The 15,348-nt window shown below is 37.4% G+C and overlaps 1 protein-coding gene across 3 annotated transcripts in view; it reads right to left on the reverse strand.

Moving 5' to 3' along the window:
* The window catches only part of DGKI (diacylglycerol kinase iota), a 475,885-nt gene that overhangs the window by 194,344 nt on the left and 266,193 nt on the right, over positions 1–15,348 (reverse strand). For all 3 annotated transcript variants that reach the window (XM_032761874.2, XM_058427069.1, XM_058427074.1), the window contains exons 15-19: positions 13,891–13,969; positions 10,320–10,375; positions 9,278–9,340; positions 4,807–4,880; positions 3,213–3,324 (exon numbers count right to left, since the gene is read on the reverse strand). In XM_032761874.2, coding sequence (XP_032617765.1) covers positions 3,213–3,324; positions 4,807–4,880; positions 9,278–9,340; positions 10,320–10,375; positions 13,891–13,969 — 384 coding nt within the window. The remainder of the gene's footprint in view (positions 1–3,212; positions 3,325–4,806; positions 4,881–9,277; positions 9,341–10,319; positions 10,376–13,890; positions 13,970–15,348) is intronic.

Genomic DNA, 15,348 nt, shown 5'->3' on the forward strand with positions numbered 1-15,348 from the left:
AGAGGTTGTAGGTGGGACAAATATAAGATTGTCCATGAATTGAAAATTATAAAAGCTGAGTGATGATACTTGGGAGTTTGTTGTATTATTTTGTCTATTTTTACACTGAAACCTTCCCATATAAATATTTATTTTTAAAAAAATTTTACTAACTCCTCAAGAATGCTGAATAAAGTAAACGCTCCTAGATCAGTGCTGTGATGCACTCTATGATCTGGCCCTTACTCATGTCTTTAGCACCACCTGTGATCACTCTCTCTTTTCACCTACATTTAAACTACATGAAACTACTTACAGTTCTCACAAAGCACTACAATTCCTGCTACTTCCAAATGTTTGTAAATTTTCCTTTTTCCAGAATGCCAAGTTCCATTCTTCTTCTCCTGGTAAAATTCAGTCAGTCACATCACGCATTGCCAACTGCATGCTGCAGGCTCCCTGTTGTGGACTGGCCACCCACCGGGGAGTGATGGATATCCACCATTTGCTGCCCCAGCTGCCTCTCCAGCCTTCCCTGCCCTCTTTTCTGCTCTGTGAGGCTGACCTATTTGGACTGCATCAGTGTCTCCCATGTCTTCGGCTTCCAGTTAGACTTCTCCAGATAGACCCACCAGCAGAAGATCTAGAGGTCAAGGTGAAGTGGGAAGTCGCTGTATTTATGTCCCTGGCTTGCTCCCTGCCAGGTGAGCACAGGTTGCTTGCTTCCTCTTTGCAAATATCACTCCTATCAGGTAACCCTTTCCAAGCAGTTCTTTTTCTGGTACTGGTGATTGCTTCTTTTCCTTTTTATCTTCAGCTCAAGAATTGGTTTCTCATAAACCTAGTGCGCTATTTGTGAAAGAGCCCTCCATTCAACTCTCCACTAATTACCCAGTTTCAGTATTGCTCCTGTATAATTAGTGTAATATTCTAATTATTATACTAAATATATGAATTAGTATAATATAAATTATACTAATTATACAATTGTTAGAAAAAAAAACACCCAAACCAGAAAAGACTACAAAAAGAACAAGAACAAGACATAGATAAAGTCTGAGAAGGCATAGAAGAAACAGTTGAAGTACATTTCAGAGAGAGAGAGCACACGTGCAATGGCTTGGTGGTACAAAAGAAGCAAGGGAGGGTCGATGCTGTGCTTCACTTGTCAGCTGCTTGAGCTAGAAAGCAAAGATGACAGCAGGGAAGGCTAGAGAACCAGACAGAACCTCGACTTTACAGGCCAAGTAAGGACAGAGATTTTGATCCTAAAAGCAATGGGGAAATATTGAATATTCCCCTTGGCCTTCCAGGCCTAGGTAAGGGATCGTCATCTCACAGACAATCCCTGAGAGCCTTCTACCACATAGTCAGAACTAGGAGGCTCTAGCACATGATAACCACTCAATAAATGTTCACTGGATCAGTGAATAATGAATAAGTAAACCACGTATGGACAGTTTAGAGAGTTTTTTCCATCATATACGGGCATGATTTTGTCACCTCCAAAAATTCTTCCCTGGCTGGGCGCAGTGGCTCACGCCTGTAATCCCAGCACTTTGGGAGGCTGAGGTGGGTGGATCACAAGGTCAGGAGATCGAGACCATCCTGGCAAACATGGTGAAACCCCGTCTCTACTAAAAATACAAAAAAATTAGCCAGGCGTGGTGGTGAGTGGCTATAGCCCCAGCTACTCGGGAGGCTGAGGCAGGAGAATGGCGTGAACCCAGGAGGCGGAGCTTGCAGTGAGCCGAAATCGCTCCACTGCACTCCAGCCTGGGCGACAGAGCAAGACTCCGTCTCAAAAAAAAAAAAAAAAAAAAAAGAATTCTTCCCTGCATATATCCTTCCTAAACTTAATCCTATTTGCTCTTGGCTTGTCTCTTCATTTGCAATAAACAAAAAAAGCTCTGGAGATAAGGAGCTATATTGTGTTACAACGCTGGAAAGTAAGTCAACCCCAGTCCAATCTTTTCTACCATGACAACTATTTTATTCTAGAGATGAGTTAACAAGGGCCATCACAAAATCAGGTGATGAAGATTCTTGCCATAAGCACAATAGATTTTTCTGTTAAACTTCACTAATTTGAGGTAGTTGAGGAAGAGTTATTTGGAATTCATAAGATGAGTAAAAAAGAGACCTATTTTGATTTGTTTAGAATGAGAAATACAACCTTTTTTCTTTTATGCATAAGGTACAGCACAAATCTTGTGCCAAACAAAGATGACAAGCAGAAGCTTTGTTTTTATTTGCATTACAAACTCAGTATGGCCTGATTTACACAAGAAATGATAAGCATAATTTTAACCGGTCCCCACATCATTTAATAATAAGCAGGAATGCATGGCTAAAACCTGTTTGAAAATATACTTACACTATAAATTTCCTTCCTTAATGCAAGCAAACAAAATTAAAATACAAGGTGATCTCAATATTGTGGCAACTGAGTATTCACTAGTATCACAATAATGATGTCTTTGTATATTCAGATATTTTGTGATAATGGAGATGATCATTTCATTCATAAGTAAGACGGATATCCACAAGTTGCTACAGCTTCTTTTTTATCTAAACACAAAAGTCCTCAGTGAACCAAAAAAGTATAAAATGCTATGGCTTCTGTGCCAGTGCTGGGATGTTTCTACGGTGTAATTTTTTTCTTTTTTTTGAGATGGAGTTTCACTCATCACCCAGGCTGGAGTACAATGGCACAATTTCAGCTCACTGCAACCTTTGCCTCCTGTGTTCAAGCAATTATCCTGCATTAGCCTCCCAAGTAGCTGGAATTACAGGCAGTACATCATATCCAGCTAATGTTTGTATTTTTAGTAGAGGCAGGTTTCACCATGTTGGTCAGGCTCGTCTGGAACTCTTGACCTCAGTTGATCCACCCACCTCAGCCTCCCAACGTGCTGGGATTACAGGTGTGAGCCACCACCCCTAGCCCGGTGTAATGTTTTTAATTAGCATAAAAACTTTTCATTCTGGTAGAAAATTAATCAGGAAAAATAAGAAGTGATATTCATTTATTCTTGAGGTTCAAACAAATGTGCATCAGTTTCCTTAGTGACAAAAATGATGTTTTTTTCTTGTTTTTCCTAAGCAACTCTATAATTCATAAAATTTGTAACTTGATAAAGCAGGAGAAAAAGTTAACTAAAGTCCTGTGAATTGAATAAACTCTGTGACTAAAACACATTTCATTTTAATAAAATAGTTGTGTTGCTCACCAAAGAGGCCATGGTAAATCCAATGACTTCAATATAACCATCATCATGACGTTGAGGTTCAAAATCGTGGTGATCTCCTGGGTTTCCCCAGGGCATTGTGCCAGCACAATATCTGCAAGAGAAGATGAAAGACAGAAGTAAATATGTCCCATCCTTCTCATGACTATCATGAGGTGTTAGTTTGTAGTTAGACCCAATGTTTATTAAACATAAAAACAGTTTTCCATTCTTGGTACACACCTTACAATAGAAAAGAAAATGCACTTCTTATCATCTACAAAATACCAAGCTGTGAAAATGGGCCATAATTTTGCAACAAAAGTATCCTGTGGTATCCAACTTTCTCCTCATTCATTATTTATATTTCTCACTATGATTCATATATGTCTGTTTTCTATGATATATCATGAATTGTCTATAGGTGGTTTCAGAATTTGGTCTTAAAGGAAGATGTATGCATGCCAGTAGAAAAGAGACAGGGAAATGAAGTGGGAAGCATTTGCCATTAATACGTAAGCAAAATAAGAGGTACTCACAGGAGAAGGGAAAGGTAACTATGGAAGACAGAGTGAAGAAGAGATGAAATACAGATAGGAGATTAGAAAGAGAAGGGGAAACAAAAGAAATTGGAGAAATAGAGGAAGAAGAATACAGATGGGAAAGAGGGAGAAGCAAGAAAAGAGAGAAGAAGGACAAGAGACGAAGAAGGACAAGAGAAGAAGAGAGTAAGGACAAGAGAAAGAATAATAAAGCAAAGTAATAAACAATGCTTTCTGAGAATCCAGGCCTTCTACTTCAATTAAGCTGCAAATATATCTGGAATAAAATTGTAACTGACTATATTGAGCACTGCCAAGAATAATCAGGAGACTATGATGTGTTTTCCTAGCCACAGACTTACATACAACTCTCATTTCAATTAAATTCAGTCTAAATACAATGTATTTGCAGATTTTGTGTCTGAGTTGTTTGGCAGGCAAATAAATGGTTATAGATCCATCCCTTCCAAAATCTTGGCTTCAGGGCCTAGAACATAATTTATGCCACTGAGATAATATGTTTGTTTTGAGTCTAGTTATCTTAAATATCTCTTTCTCCTGAAGTGCGTAATAGCACCATGGAGAGTTGACATCCTGGCTAGAAAACAATACTCTAACTCATCCTATTTTTCAAAGCAATCATCTGGCAACAATTTTGAATGAATTCCACACTCGAATCAGACTGGATGATTTTTTTAACAGTTTTTAGGAAACTGAGAACAAAAAAAGTTTTTCAATTCTCTCATTCTTAGAGGGGGAGGAGGAGGGAAAGAACATTAATTTAGAAATAAGATGTTCCAGTCAAGAGGGGTGCCTGGGTTTCTTAAAGATGGGTAAGTACAGACAATGCATGCCACATGATGCACAAAACCACCAACCACAAACAACACTAAATAAACCAAATCAGAGAATGAATTATCAGACCTAGAAATCTTTAATTACCCATTCAGATAACTGATCTTCATTGTTTACATCTGAAATTTTCTGTTATGAAAACAGATAACCTCAAGTCAGAGCTCATGTCAAACCAAGGAAACAATACAAACAGAGCTTACCTGGGTATATTTAAAAATACTATACACTGGAACTTCAGTTCCTGAATCTTTGGGGTGAGATCTGTTCCATCACACTGAAACAATCAAAACAGAAAAGGGGTTTTGAAGAAGTCACAAGTCTAAAAACTTATCAAAGATAACTAGTTTGACAATAGTACACACTATGGTCTCTTTCTCCTTGCCCTATCTCTGCTTAAGTGAATGCCAGTCACAATGATTAAAAATATATTCTGGTTATAGCTTTACTGGACCCAGGGTACAGAGGTTGGTTTTGTTTGCACTTAAGGTAAGAACAAAACCTCCATTTGATTAAAATGATTTCTTCTCTTGTCTCACAATCAAAGGAAATATTATCATTCTTAACAATGGATGATTATTAGTTATCTAGACTGATGGTGTCAACATTAAAAGATTTATGAACACTTAAAAGAATGAAAAGAAAAAAGCCTCAAGTTAAAGCAGTAGTATTTACCACCATCATTATCTGATTCAAACAAGTCCCAAATATTATTTATTTTCTTTGCTTTTTGAGACAATTTTTATTTTGAAAATGTCAAATATTTTGAAGACTTTTTTAAAAGTCTCTGTACCACAAACTTTTGAAAAGATATCTATTATACACTAGTATTATCTTCATTCGTGGTTTGTTCTTACAAATTTCATCTCGTACAGACTCGCCCAGGCGGAAGTACAATGGCATGATCTCGGCTCACTGCAACCTCCGCCTCCCAGGTTCAAGCGATTCTCCTGCCTCAGCCTCCCGAGTAGCTGGGATTACAGGTGCCCGCCACCACGCCCAGCTGATTTTTGTATTTTTAGTAGAGACGGGGTTTCACCATGTTGGCCAGACTGGTCTTGTACTCCTGACCTCAGGTCATCCACCCGCCTTGGCCTCACAAAGTGCTGGGATTACAGGTGTGAGCCACCGCGCCCGGCCATTCAGACTTTAGACTTCTACCATTCACTGTCTTCCTGGAGTTTAGACCTGGGAATCAAGGGTCTCAGCCTAGCTTGGCCTCAATGACCCTCGAACATGGCTTCCCTGATCTGCTAGTGCTTTCTGCAAGGGTATCATCCCTTGATAAATCAAGGAAAAGTCTTTCATGTTCCTTTCTCATTTCCCACTGGTGACAAAAGTCAAAAGAGAATAACTCTAGTCATGACTATAGACTTTCCGATGTCAAAGGTGTAAAGCCTGCTCTCGTATTTGCTTTCCTCATACCCTTATCACAGGATTTCCCCATTACCTTCTCATTTGGAGAGAGGAGCAAAGCATCCCCAAGCTCCCTGCAAATTCTGAAAGAGTTCTTTAGGATCAGTTTCAATCTAAGTATAATGATTTTGCTAGCGGTCAAGTTGTCTCCAGCACCTGCATTTTTTTTCCCAGTTGATCTCCATACAGCCTAATTTTCATGAGTATTCTCAAAGAATTGTTTCCAAGAAATCTTATAATTTTAAATAAATTATTGTCAAATATAACTTAGTAATGAAGTTCTAGACATTAAAGATGTTTTTCTAGTACTCTCAACTACTAAGCAAACATCTTCCAACTTACTTAAGAACTTGAAATGAGTTATAAATGACTATGCCAATGAATAAAAAAGTAGACATTGTAAATGTCAAAATTGCATGTTGTAAGCAACTAAAACTTAAAACCTAGGATGTGATACATTAATAGTGTACAAAGCCTTATGGTTGCATTGCAAAAAGATTATAATATTACTGTATTTAGAACGGAATTCATTTTTTAACTTTCTACTTTTTCCTTCTGGGAAACATGTTAGTGATTCTGGGAACTCATCAAATCATATGAAAATGTGTGCCTTACACGGTATACTGCTTTACAGAGATTTTTTTTTACATATTATTGCAATAATATATAAATGTACAATTCCTTTAGAATAGCAGTTTTCAACTTTTTCCCAACTTCAAATACACACAAAGGGACATACTTGCATCCAAAATATGTTCCTTTGTACAAGCTCATATATTGATAAATAACAAGAAGAAAATATGGGAAGTGGAACGAATAATGGCTATATGTAGGTTTTTACTGTCATTTTGTATTTTCTCGGTCTAATATTCAAATACATATTTTATATCTCTATGAGACATTATTAGCTATTGCATTACAAACACTGACTTCACCCTCTGACAAAGAAAAGATGCTCTGTTGTTGGGTAGACATCTAATCACTCTCACTAACCTTCCATCCTTCTCATCTCACACTCAGGAAAACATAGAATGATGTCATTGCAAAAGTATCCTTGTGTCTCTCTATGTCACAGCACAATGGTCAAAAACCATTGCTTCAAAGACATGTCTTGTTACGCCTATTTGACAGATGAAGAAAGCAAACTCCTCTGAAAGGTTAAATGATTTCCCCAAAGTCATATACCTAGCAAAGGTAGACCTAGCTAAATCCCAAATGTTCACACCTAGTTATAATGATTTTTTCCTCCTCATAAGATATAATTTATATAAAGATTCCAACCTTTAATATTACACATATAGGCTGATATCACATCTTTCCTAGTTATTTGCTGCCATTTTGGCCTCTCTGCAAGCATCTTTTAGACTCTACTATAAAGTCACTCATGCATGAGACATGTATCATCAAGGGGACTGAGATATGAGAAAGAAAACTCTCTAGCAGTTAGGAAGTGTACAGAGTTTGATATCAATCCTGTGACTTGTACAGTACACTGCCATTCTATATGGCCACCGCCCAGCATGCACTGGGTCTCCTAGCAGGTACTGTGGATGTGCCTGTAAATGCAAAACACACTGGAAAGGGCAGTAAAGTTTAATTTTTGCTAGGCTGCAGGCAGCTGAAGAAACAGGGGAAGTTTAATGTAAGGTTGCTGCTACTTAAATTTAATAGCCATAATTTTATCGAAATAATAATCCTCATAGTTCAATGGGCCATGTGTTCTTGTATCTAGCTTTAAGAAGGCAATATTTCAGTCTCAAGAGTCTCCACCACTAAAAGATACTTGCTTTATATTTTTATTGTGTGAGAACTGAAACAACTGAAAGGGATGCCAATGGTTGTTAATAGCAGCGATAAAGGCCTTTTTCTCTTGTTTCAACTGATTTAGTAGATTCATGTCTTATACATGCTTTACTGGTGATTACACATTTTAATTTTTATGTTTTCATGCTCCTTATATTTCTTCATATTCTCATTTAGCTTAAGATCATATATTTTTCTCTATTTTCATGTATATATTTTGTTCTGTTCTCTCTTGTCAAAATTATTCTTTTTCTTTTTTTCTTTTTTTTTTTTTTTTAGACGGAGTGTCGCTCTGTCACCCAGGCTGGAGTGCAGTGGTGCGGTCTCAGCTCATAGCAACCTCTGCCTCCCAGGTTCAAGCAATCTCCTGCCTCAGCCTCCCGAGTAGCTGGGACTACAGGCACATGCCACCACACCCAGCTAATTTTTTGTATTGTAATAGAGATGGGGTTTCACCATTTTCCCCAGGCTGGTCTCGAACTCCTGAGCTCAGGCAATCCGGCTGCCTCAGCCTCCCAGAGAGCTAGGATTACAGGCAACAGCCACCATACCCGGCCCATCAAAATTATTCTTATTCTTTACCTGTGATGTGATAAATTCAAGCATTGCTATATTCTCATTCCTTCTTTTCCATCTATATATTTTTTTCTCTTTCTCATTCTGTCATTTACTTATACAACTATGTGCAACAAAGTCATGTTCATTCCTTCTTTTAACTTGGTTACTATAAGGAAACATTAATGTCTTAATACCAATTTTATTCTATTTTTGAATGCGTCACCTTGAGAAAGATAAATTTCTCTCTCCCTTGCCCCCAAGCAGTATATTTCCACAACCTGATACAGAGACCCAAGAAGAAACAGCACACACAAAAAGAATCCATCCAGTGGTGAGGAACCTTGACCAGGTGGGAGAGTGAATCACCACAAAATAATGAAACCAACACTTTGTTCTAAAATGGAGATTATCCTGGAATAAATATCCTCTGCAAATTATCCTGGAATAAAGATCCTCCTCAGATTATCCTGGAATAAAGATACTTGTTTGGAGAGTACCGACTTATGCTTCAAGACCCAGCTAACATTTTTTTTTTTTTTTGATAAAGGTCTTCCTGACCCCACCATAGTCAGAGTTATCACTTCTCCCTTTGTGCCACAACCATATTATATACATGGTTGAATAACAATTTTATTGTTCTGAAGTGACTTACGTGACCTTCTTCACAACTGAACTGTGAGTTTCTTCAGGAGTGAAGCTAGTCTTTTCATTTATCTTCATCCCCAGCAACTAAGACAGTGCCTGACACATAATAAGTGTAGATTGAATGAACTACACAAAATGATCTCCAAAGTTCTATGCAGTCCAGTGATTAAATATACAAACTAAGTATTTGGGAGTTTTTTGTGGCAGTCATATCATATTCAAATGAAATAAATCAACACATTCAATACTTACAACAACTTTAACATGTTTGGATAGATCTCTAGAACTTCTCTGTAGGAAGTCAGAAAAAGCTGCCTATACCACAGGGAAATAAAGAGAAAGAAACTCGTAATTACATGGTTATACTAAATCCTTGCTTCCATATCCTAGATTCCAAGGATTCCAAAGTATGCAAAAATTCTAAACACGTTCTCTTTCTGCAGAATCCGAAGTAAAGCAGTGCAGGAGTTGTCAAGTTGAAATTTTTCTGTTTCCAAACTATAATTTACAGTTTCACTATAAAATTTAAGAGCACAGAATGTGAGTGAAAAAGTAGACAATTCCGAGGGTCATTGGAAGGTTTATTTTGACAACCTTTTCTGACCACTTTCCTTGTCCATTAAGGCTGATACAGTCTTTCCACTAAAATTTCCTTATTTGCTTTGAGTTTCACAGGATTTGACTTCCATAAACTACATATGCAGCTTCTAAATGCCTTTTATTTAAACTCCTCCTATCCATTGGCATAAATTTAAACTGTACTGATATTTCGGATGACTTTTTTCATTCTCTATTTACTACTATGAACGTGCCTGAGAAACAAAAGAAGGAAAAAGAAGGCACCCCCTTTAATCTCACGCATGCGTCCATGAAAAACACCCCATATTCTGCCAGTTTCTAATCCAAACGTCAATGTGCGCACCCTGGTGAAAACTAGGTTCTTACCTAAAATTCTTCAGATATCATCAGTCTACACAATGCCCCCATTTCTTACGCTGGCTTTGATGCTTGTTTCTTATATCCCTCTGAATAGCATCCTCTCTTGTTCAACATGAAGCCTCAGGGCTTGCTCAAAAGCTCAGAGATGAGGAACACCAACTCTCTTTCTGACAACTAACTTAAGAAATACACCTCACTTTCATTCTTAAGCCCAGACATGAAACAGTAACCATATCTAGACATATATAAATGAGATGTATATGTGATTATTTCTAATGTAGTTTGCAACTTTATGATACACAGTGAATTGGCACTAAGTAATATGTAGTAATTATGAAATAAAATGTATACCTACCCCTGCATAGAACATTTTATTTCGAAAACGACTGTTGAATTTCTCTGGATTTGCTTCTGTGAAAGAGGAAAAGTAGTTTTGTTATGGAGACCTCATAAAAGGTAGCGACTTAGATTAGCACTCCTACTTCCTCCCCAACTCCCTCCTAACCCATAGATCCAATAGATCCCATGGTTTGGTTATCATCTTTCCCCCAGTTCCAGGCCAGTTAGTACGGTGGCCCAGTGCTACAGGGACAGTAATCCAGGACTATAAATGTGTAGCTCCAAACTGGCATCACTGACATTAACTGAGAGCTTGTTAGAAATGCAAATGATTAGGCCCTAGCCAGATCTACTGAATTAGAATGACTTGAGTGTGGAGTCTATACACCTGTGGAGGGGAGCTCCCCAGGTGATTCTCAAGCACATTAAAGATGGAGGCACTCCAGATGCTTTGTAGAAATTGGAGGGTTTCCAGAGATATTGGGCTGAGATAACAGGATAAAGGTGGAAGGAGGTGGAGAAGCAATTATTTACTTTGACTTTCATAGGGCATGACTTCCATAAGCTATGTATACAGCTTCCAAACGTAATTAAACATGTTTTTGAGTTTGATTTGTGTCTGGAATAAAGTAGATATAAAAATGGGAATTAATGCCAGTTTAATTATTCCTTCTAAAAGAAATACAATATATGTAGTTATGCTAAGAAGTGTCCATTTGATGGGCTATATTTATATCTGTGCTAAAAATTCTTTCCATAGTTAAATTTTTAAAAATTCTCCTTTAATGAGATTTATATTAATTGCCCATTTTTATGTAGATATATTGGCATAATTCTCAACATAAAAGTATTATATTTTCTTGAATAATACCTCATAGATTCTACTATCCAAGCTTATTTTTTTCACAATGGCTTTCATGAGCCTTTGTGTTACCCTTCAGGTATTTTATAGCAAATGATCCATGAAGCCGCAGACAGTGCCTGTGTTGGAAAACAGTTTAAAGTCTCACTATGAGTTTTCTTGGTTTGAGAACAGCCACTCACTATCTACTGACAAAATAAGTAAGCTTGCCACAATTAAAAATGTGGTCTTCCTTATCCTGTTTTTTCTTCTATAGCTTAGCTTAAGATTTCTTGAGTAACTAGCTAAAAATAGGGGGAAAATACAAATGAACAGAAACAGTAAAAAAAAAAAAAACAAGACTATTTGCTTAATTATATATTTTATAGACAAATAATTTTTTAATTTAATGTTTAAAAAAAGCAGATTAACAGCTACTGAAAAGTCCATACCTCTGGTCTAAGTGTATCAACAAAATCTGGTTCCAATATCTTATAGATATTTATTTTTTTACCACCTCTACCTCACCTGCATGAATATTGCACCTACTATTTCCAGTCAACATAAATTCTCCCTTATCAGCCCTTCAGTGGCTGATTTTCCTCAAAGGCTCTGATTTACATGCAGGGGAAATGTTTACAATTCCATTTCATACTACATCAGAACACAATAAGCCTTAGCAATAAACTATACAAAGATTAATGCTTGACATCTTTTAACTAATTGTTTTATAATCACATACATATAAATGTACATGTTCATACACTCAACAATTTGCATATCCCACTCTACAATAGTCCTACAGCTTAAAATAAAAGAGAAAAATCACCTTCCCCAAAAGAATTTTCTTCTAAGCCTGGTCTTTCCATGTAAGGGTCTCTCCCTGCTCCCTTCTCACTCTGAGGCATAGAAACTTCATCATAGTTTAAGGAAGTGAATCATTAGAAAAACTTCCGGATTAGTTAGACTAAATATGAGACTCACTTGAGCTCATTGAGCTCATTGAATGAGCTCGTTTTTGGCCACGTATTCATTTATACCTCTTTTCATGCCTATTTTCGGAAATCCATGTATTCGTGACAATTGTGTTACTTTACAAGTATTATTAAAAGTTTGGGGTATTTTATTAAGAAGCCCAGGATCGGGATTCTGCTGAAGAATATAAGACAAAAAATGGGGTAAGAAATGAAGAATAAAATCCCCCGTGTACTTCCCAAATTAACTCTCCTTAAATACAAGAAGGGTAACAGGTCATAAATGTTGGCCCCAAGGTAGGTCCCTCTGAATACCTAATATCCAAGAATTGTCTAAGGCAGGGAGGTGGAAAGTGGTAGTGTTTCTGACTCAGGATGTTTGAGGTTCTGTTATCAATCATGCCTTCTAGCTGTGATTTTTCTGGCCAATCAGAGAGGAAGACCAAACTATGGCTTTCTCTTCAAACAGCATTGTTCTTGCTTGGCACAGAATTTGACCTTTACAGAGCCTGTCCTCTCAAAACCTTGTGAAACCAGGAAGGCCAAAGTCTGCTAACATTGCTGGATCCAGTAAGAGACTTTAAAGATCTGTTCCTTACTTGTATTTTACACTCTAGTGATTTTTAATCCTGTAGCATCACTCTTGACTTCTAGTGCATAAGTGCATGATCAGAATTTTCATGTTATTACCAGAATCTGAAAATCTGAATTCTAGCTTTTAGTGCTCTGTTATTTCAAATTCCCAAGTATGCAAAAATTCTAAACACCACTTCCTTTCTTACATAACCTGGAGGGAAAAAAGTAAAGTACTTCTCATTTGTGACTTTATCTCACAAGTCTCTTAACAATCTACATCCTAGCATGGTTCTGGTTATATATATTCAGAAGGCACTAGGTACAGATATAGATACAGGCATAGACATGGATATATAGTATAGCTATATTAATAAGAAGAGAGTTTAAGAGACAAAATGAGACAGAAAGAGAGAGAGAGAGAGAAAGATCAATTAGGACTACAAAACACAAGTCAAAACCCTAAACTTTATCAGTTCTAAATGGTACAAGAAAATGTTGATGAAATATTTAACAGCATATCATTATTTCATCTTCTCTTTCAAAAATTCTGTTCCCCTAATCTTGACTCCATCTCTTTTAGTACCTGAAATCACTACACGGTCTCATTCACACCTCTGTATCATCCAGTGGGGATCCCTAGTACCTTCCTAATTAATCCCATCACCATTACATCCTATTCTTTCAACCTAAACTACCTATAGCTCCTCTGTTGTTCTAAGATGCCTGTTGTTTATTTTATACAGAGGGGACATTTTTATTTTTGCTACCATATTTCAATGGCTCTGGTTGTGTAGTATTGCACTTTAATAGTGTTTTGTGAAGCTAAAGAATATCCTAGTGACTTCAGTAATAGTCTCTATCACTTCTTAGTATTTTACTCACTTCAAATCTTCCAGTAGAACATAAAGATGAACAATCCTGAGACCTGGAACACACATCTAGTCCTGCCCTTTACTGTCTTTGAGACCCTGGACAGCTAGGTCTCAGGGTCCCATTTGTCTGAACAACTAGGTCTCAGGGTCCCATTTATAAGAAGTTCCTGCCCTGTGTAGCTCCCAGAGTCATCCTAAAGGTTAAAATGAAACAGCACTGAAGCCCACTGTAAACGCATAAGTGATATACAAACAAAAGGGAACATGCAAAACACCTGCTAGAAACTTCCTCCCTGGGAGATGGAAATGGGACGTTGTCCTCACCTCTGGATTCATGGAACTCCAGTGTGACATGAGCATCAAATCCAAGGCTGAAGTAGTTATTGAAAACATTCAGAGGGAGCTGCAACGATAAACAAAGACAGAGGCAAAATTGTGTGTGTCCAGGCAGAAAGAGAAGAATAAAACCTAAAGCCGGACCCCTATCTCTGAAGAAGTCCCTAGGAGACAGATCAGCCACAACTCGAAGTGGAGGGTGCTTATGTAGAAAGAACAGGAAATTATTGGATTAATTCATGAGTGAAAGCTAAAATCAAGTAATTTTCTCAAGAATTATAAATAGTATAAGAAATAAGAGTTACAAATACAAATTATTAAATAAGAACCATTCTTATAGATGCTGTAATAATAGGAACTTGTTAAGCTGAGGGATATATATTTGCAATAGTTACAGAGAAGAATTCACTAAGCAAACCTAGAAGGTAAATTCAGTTGTAAAGATAATGTCTAACCAACTTAATCAGTGGATGCACTTTTTTCAAGAATTTATATTCAGCAAACCAATACTGTAATGTAAAATGAATATTTAACTTGTTTATCCATCGCCTATTTTCTCTCTCTCTCTCTCTACACACACACACACACACACACACACACACACACACACACACACACACACACACACACAGTCTTTTCTACAAAAGTCTTATAAAAAATAGGGCAATATGACCCATTGCTTATTGCTGGCCTAGAGAGAAAAACAAAAACAAAACTACATATTAGTATTATTCAAGTTCTCATTTAATCTATCAACCCTTATATCTTTATTATGACCATGAAATCTGAAAACACAGCCACACAGACACACATGGAAGCTTTAACTTTCCTTCCTAGAGTCCTTTGGGTCTCAGGCTATTATCACTGCAAGCTGAATGAAGAGAACTCTGCAGCCTCAAATCCTGCATTAAAACTGCAAAACTAATGTGATTTTAAGCTTCAGTTCAACGTTAGAACAATTAAGAAAGCATGTGGAAAATGCGAGAATGGGAATGGCTGGTTCTCCCACTTTTCCTTCTGCAACTCAAGTGGAAGGTAAATATTAAAGTAAATAAAGACAAGAAATGTTTCCAGCTAAATATCCAGTTTGTGTCCCAAATTGAACTGTACCTGTCTTCTCTGAGAGATAAGTGTTTTAACCCTCAAGATTTCAAAAGTACGTTTTTTACGGTGCTTCATATGCCCCTTGATCAGCAAGATTTTCTGTTTCACTAGAAGGAGAACTTTCTTTCATTAAGAAAAAAGTGAGGCCGGGCGCGGTGGCTCACGCTTGTAATCCCAGCACTTTGGGAGGCCGAGGCGGGTGGATCACGAGGTCAGGAGATCGAGACCATGGTGAAACCCCGTCTCTACTAAAAATACAAAAAATTAGCCGGGCGTGGTGGCGGGCGCCTGTAGTCCCAGCTACTCGGAGAGGCTGAGGCAGGAGAATGGCGTGAACCCGGG

Source organism: Hylobates moloch, unplaced genomic scaffold (assembly GCF_009828535.3).
Source record: "Hylobates moloch isolate HMO894 unplaced genomic scaffold, HMol_V3 SCAFFOLD_1, whole genome shotgun sequence".
NCBI lineage: Eukaryota > Metazoa > Chordata > Mammalia > Primates > Hylobatidae > Hylobates > Hylobates moloch.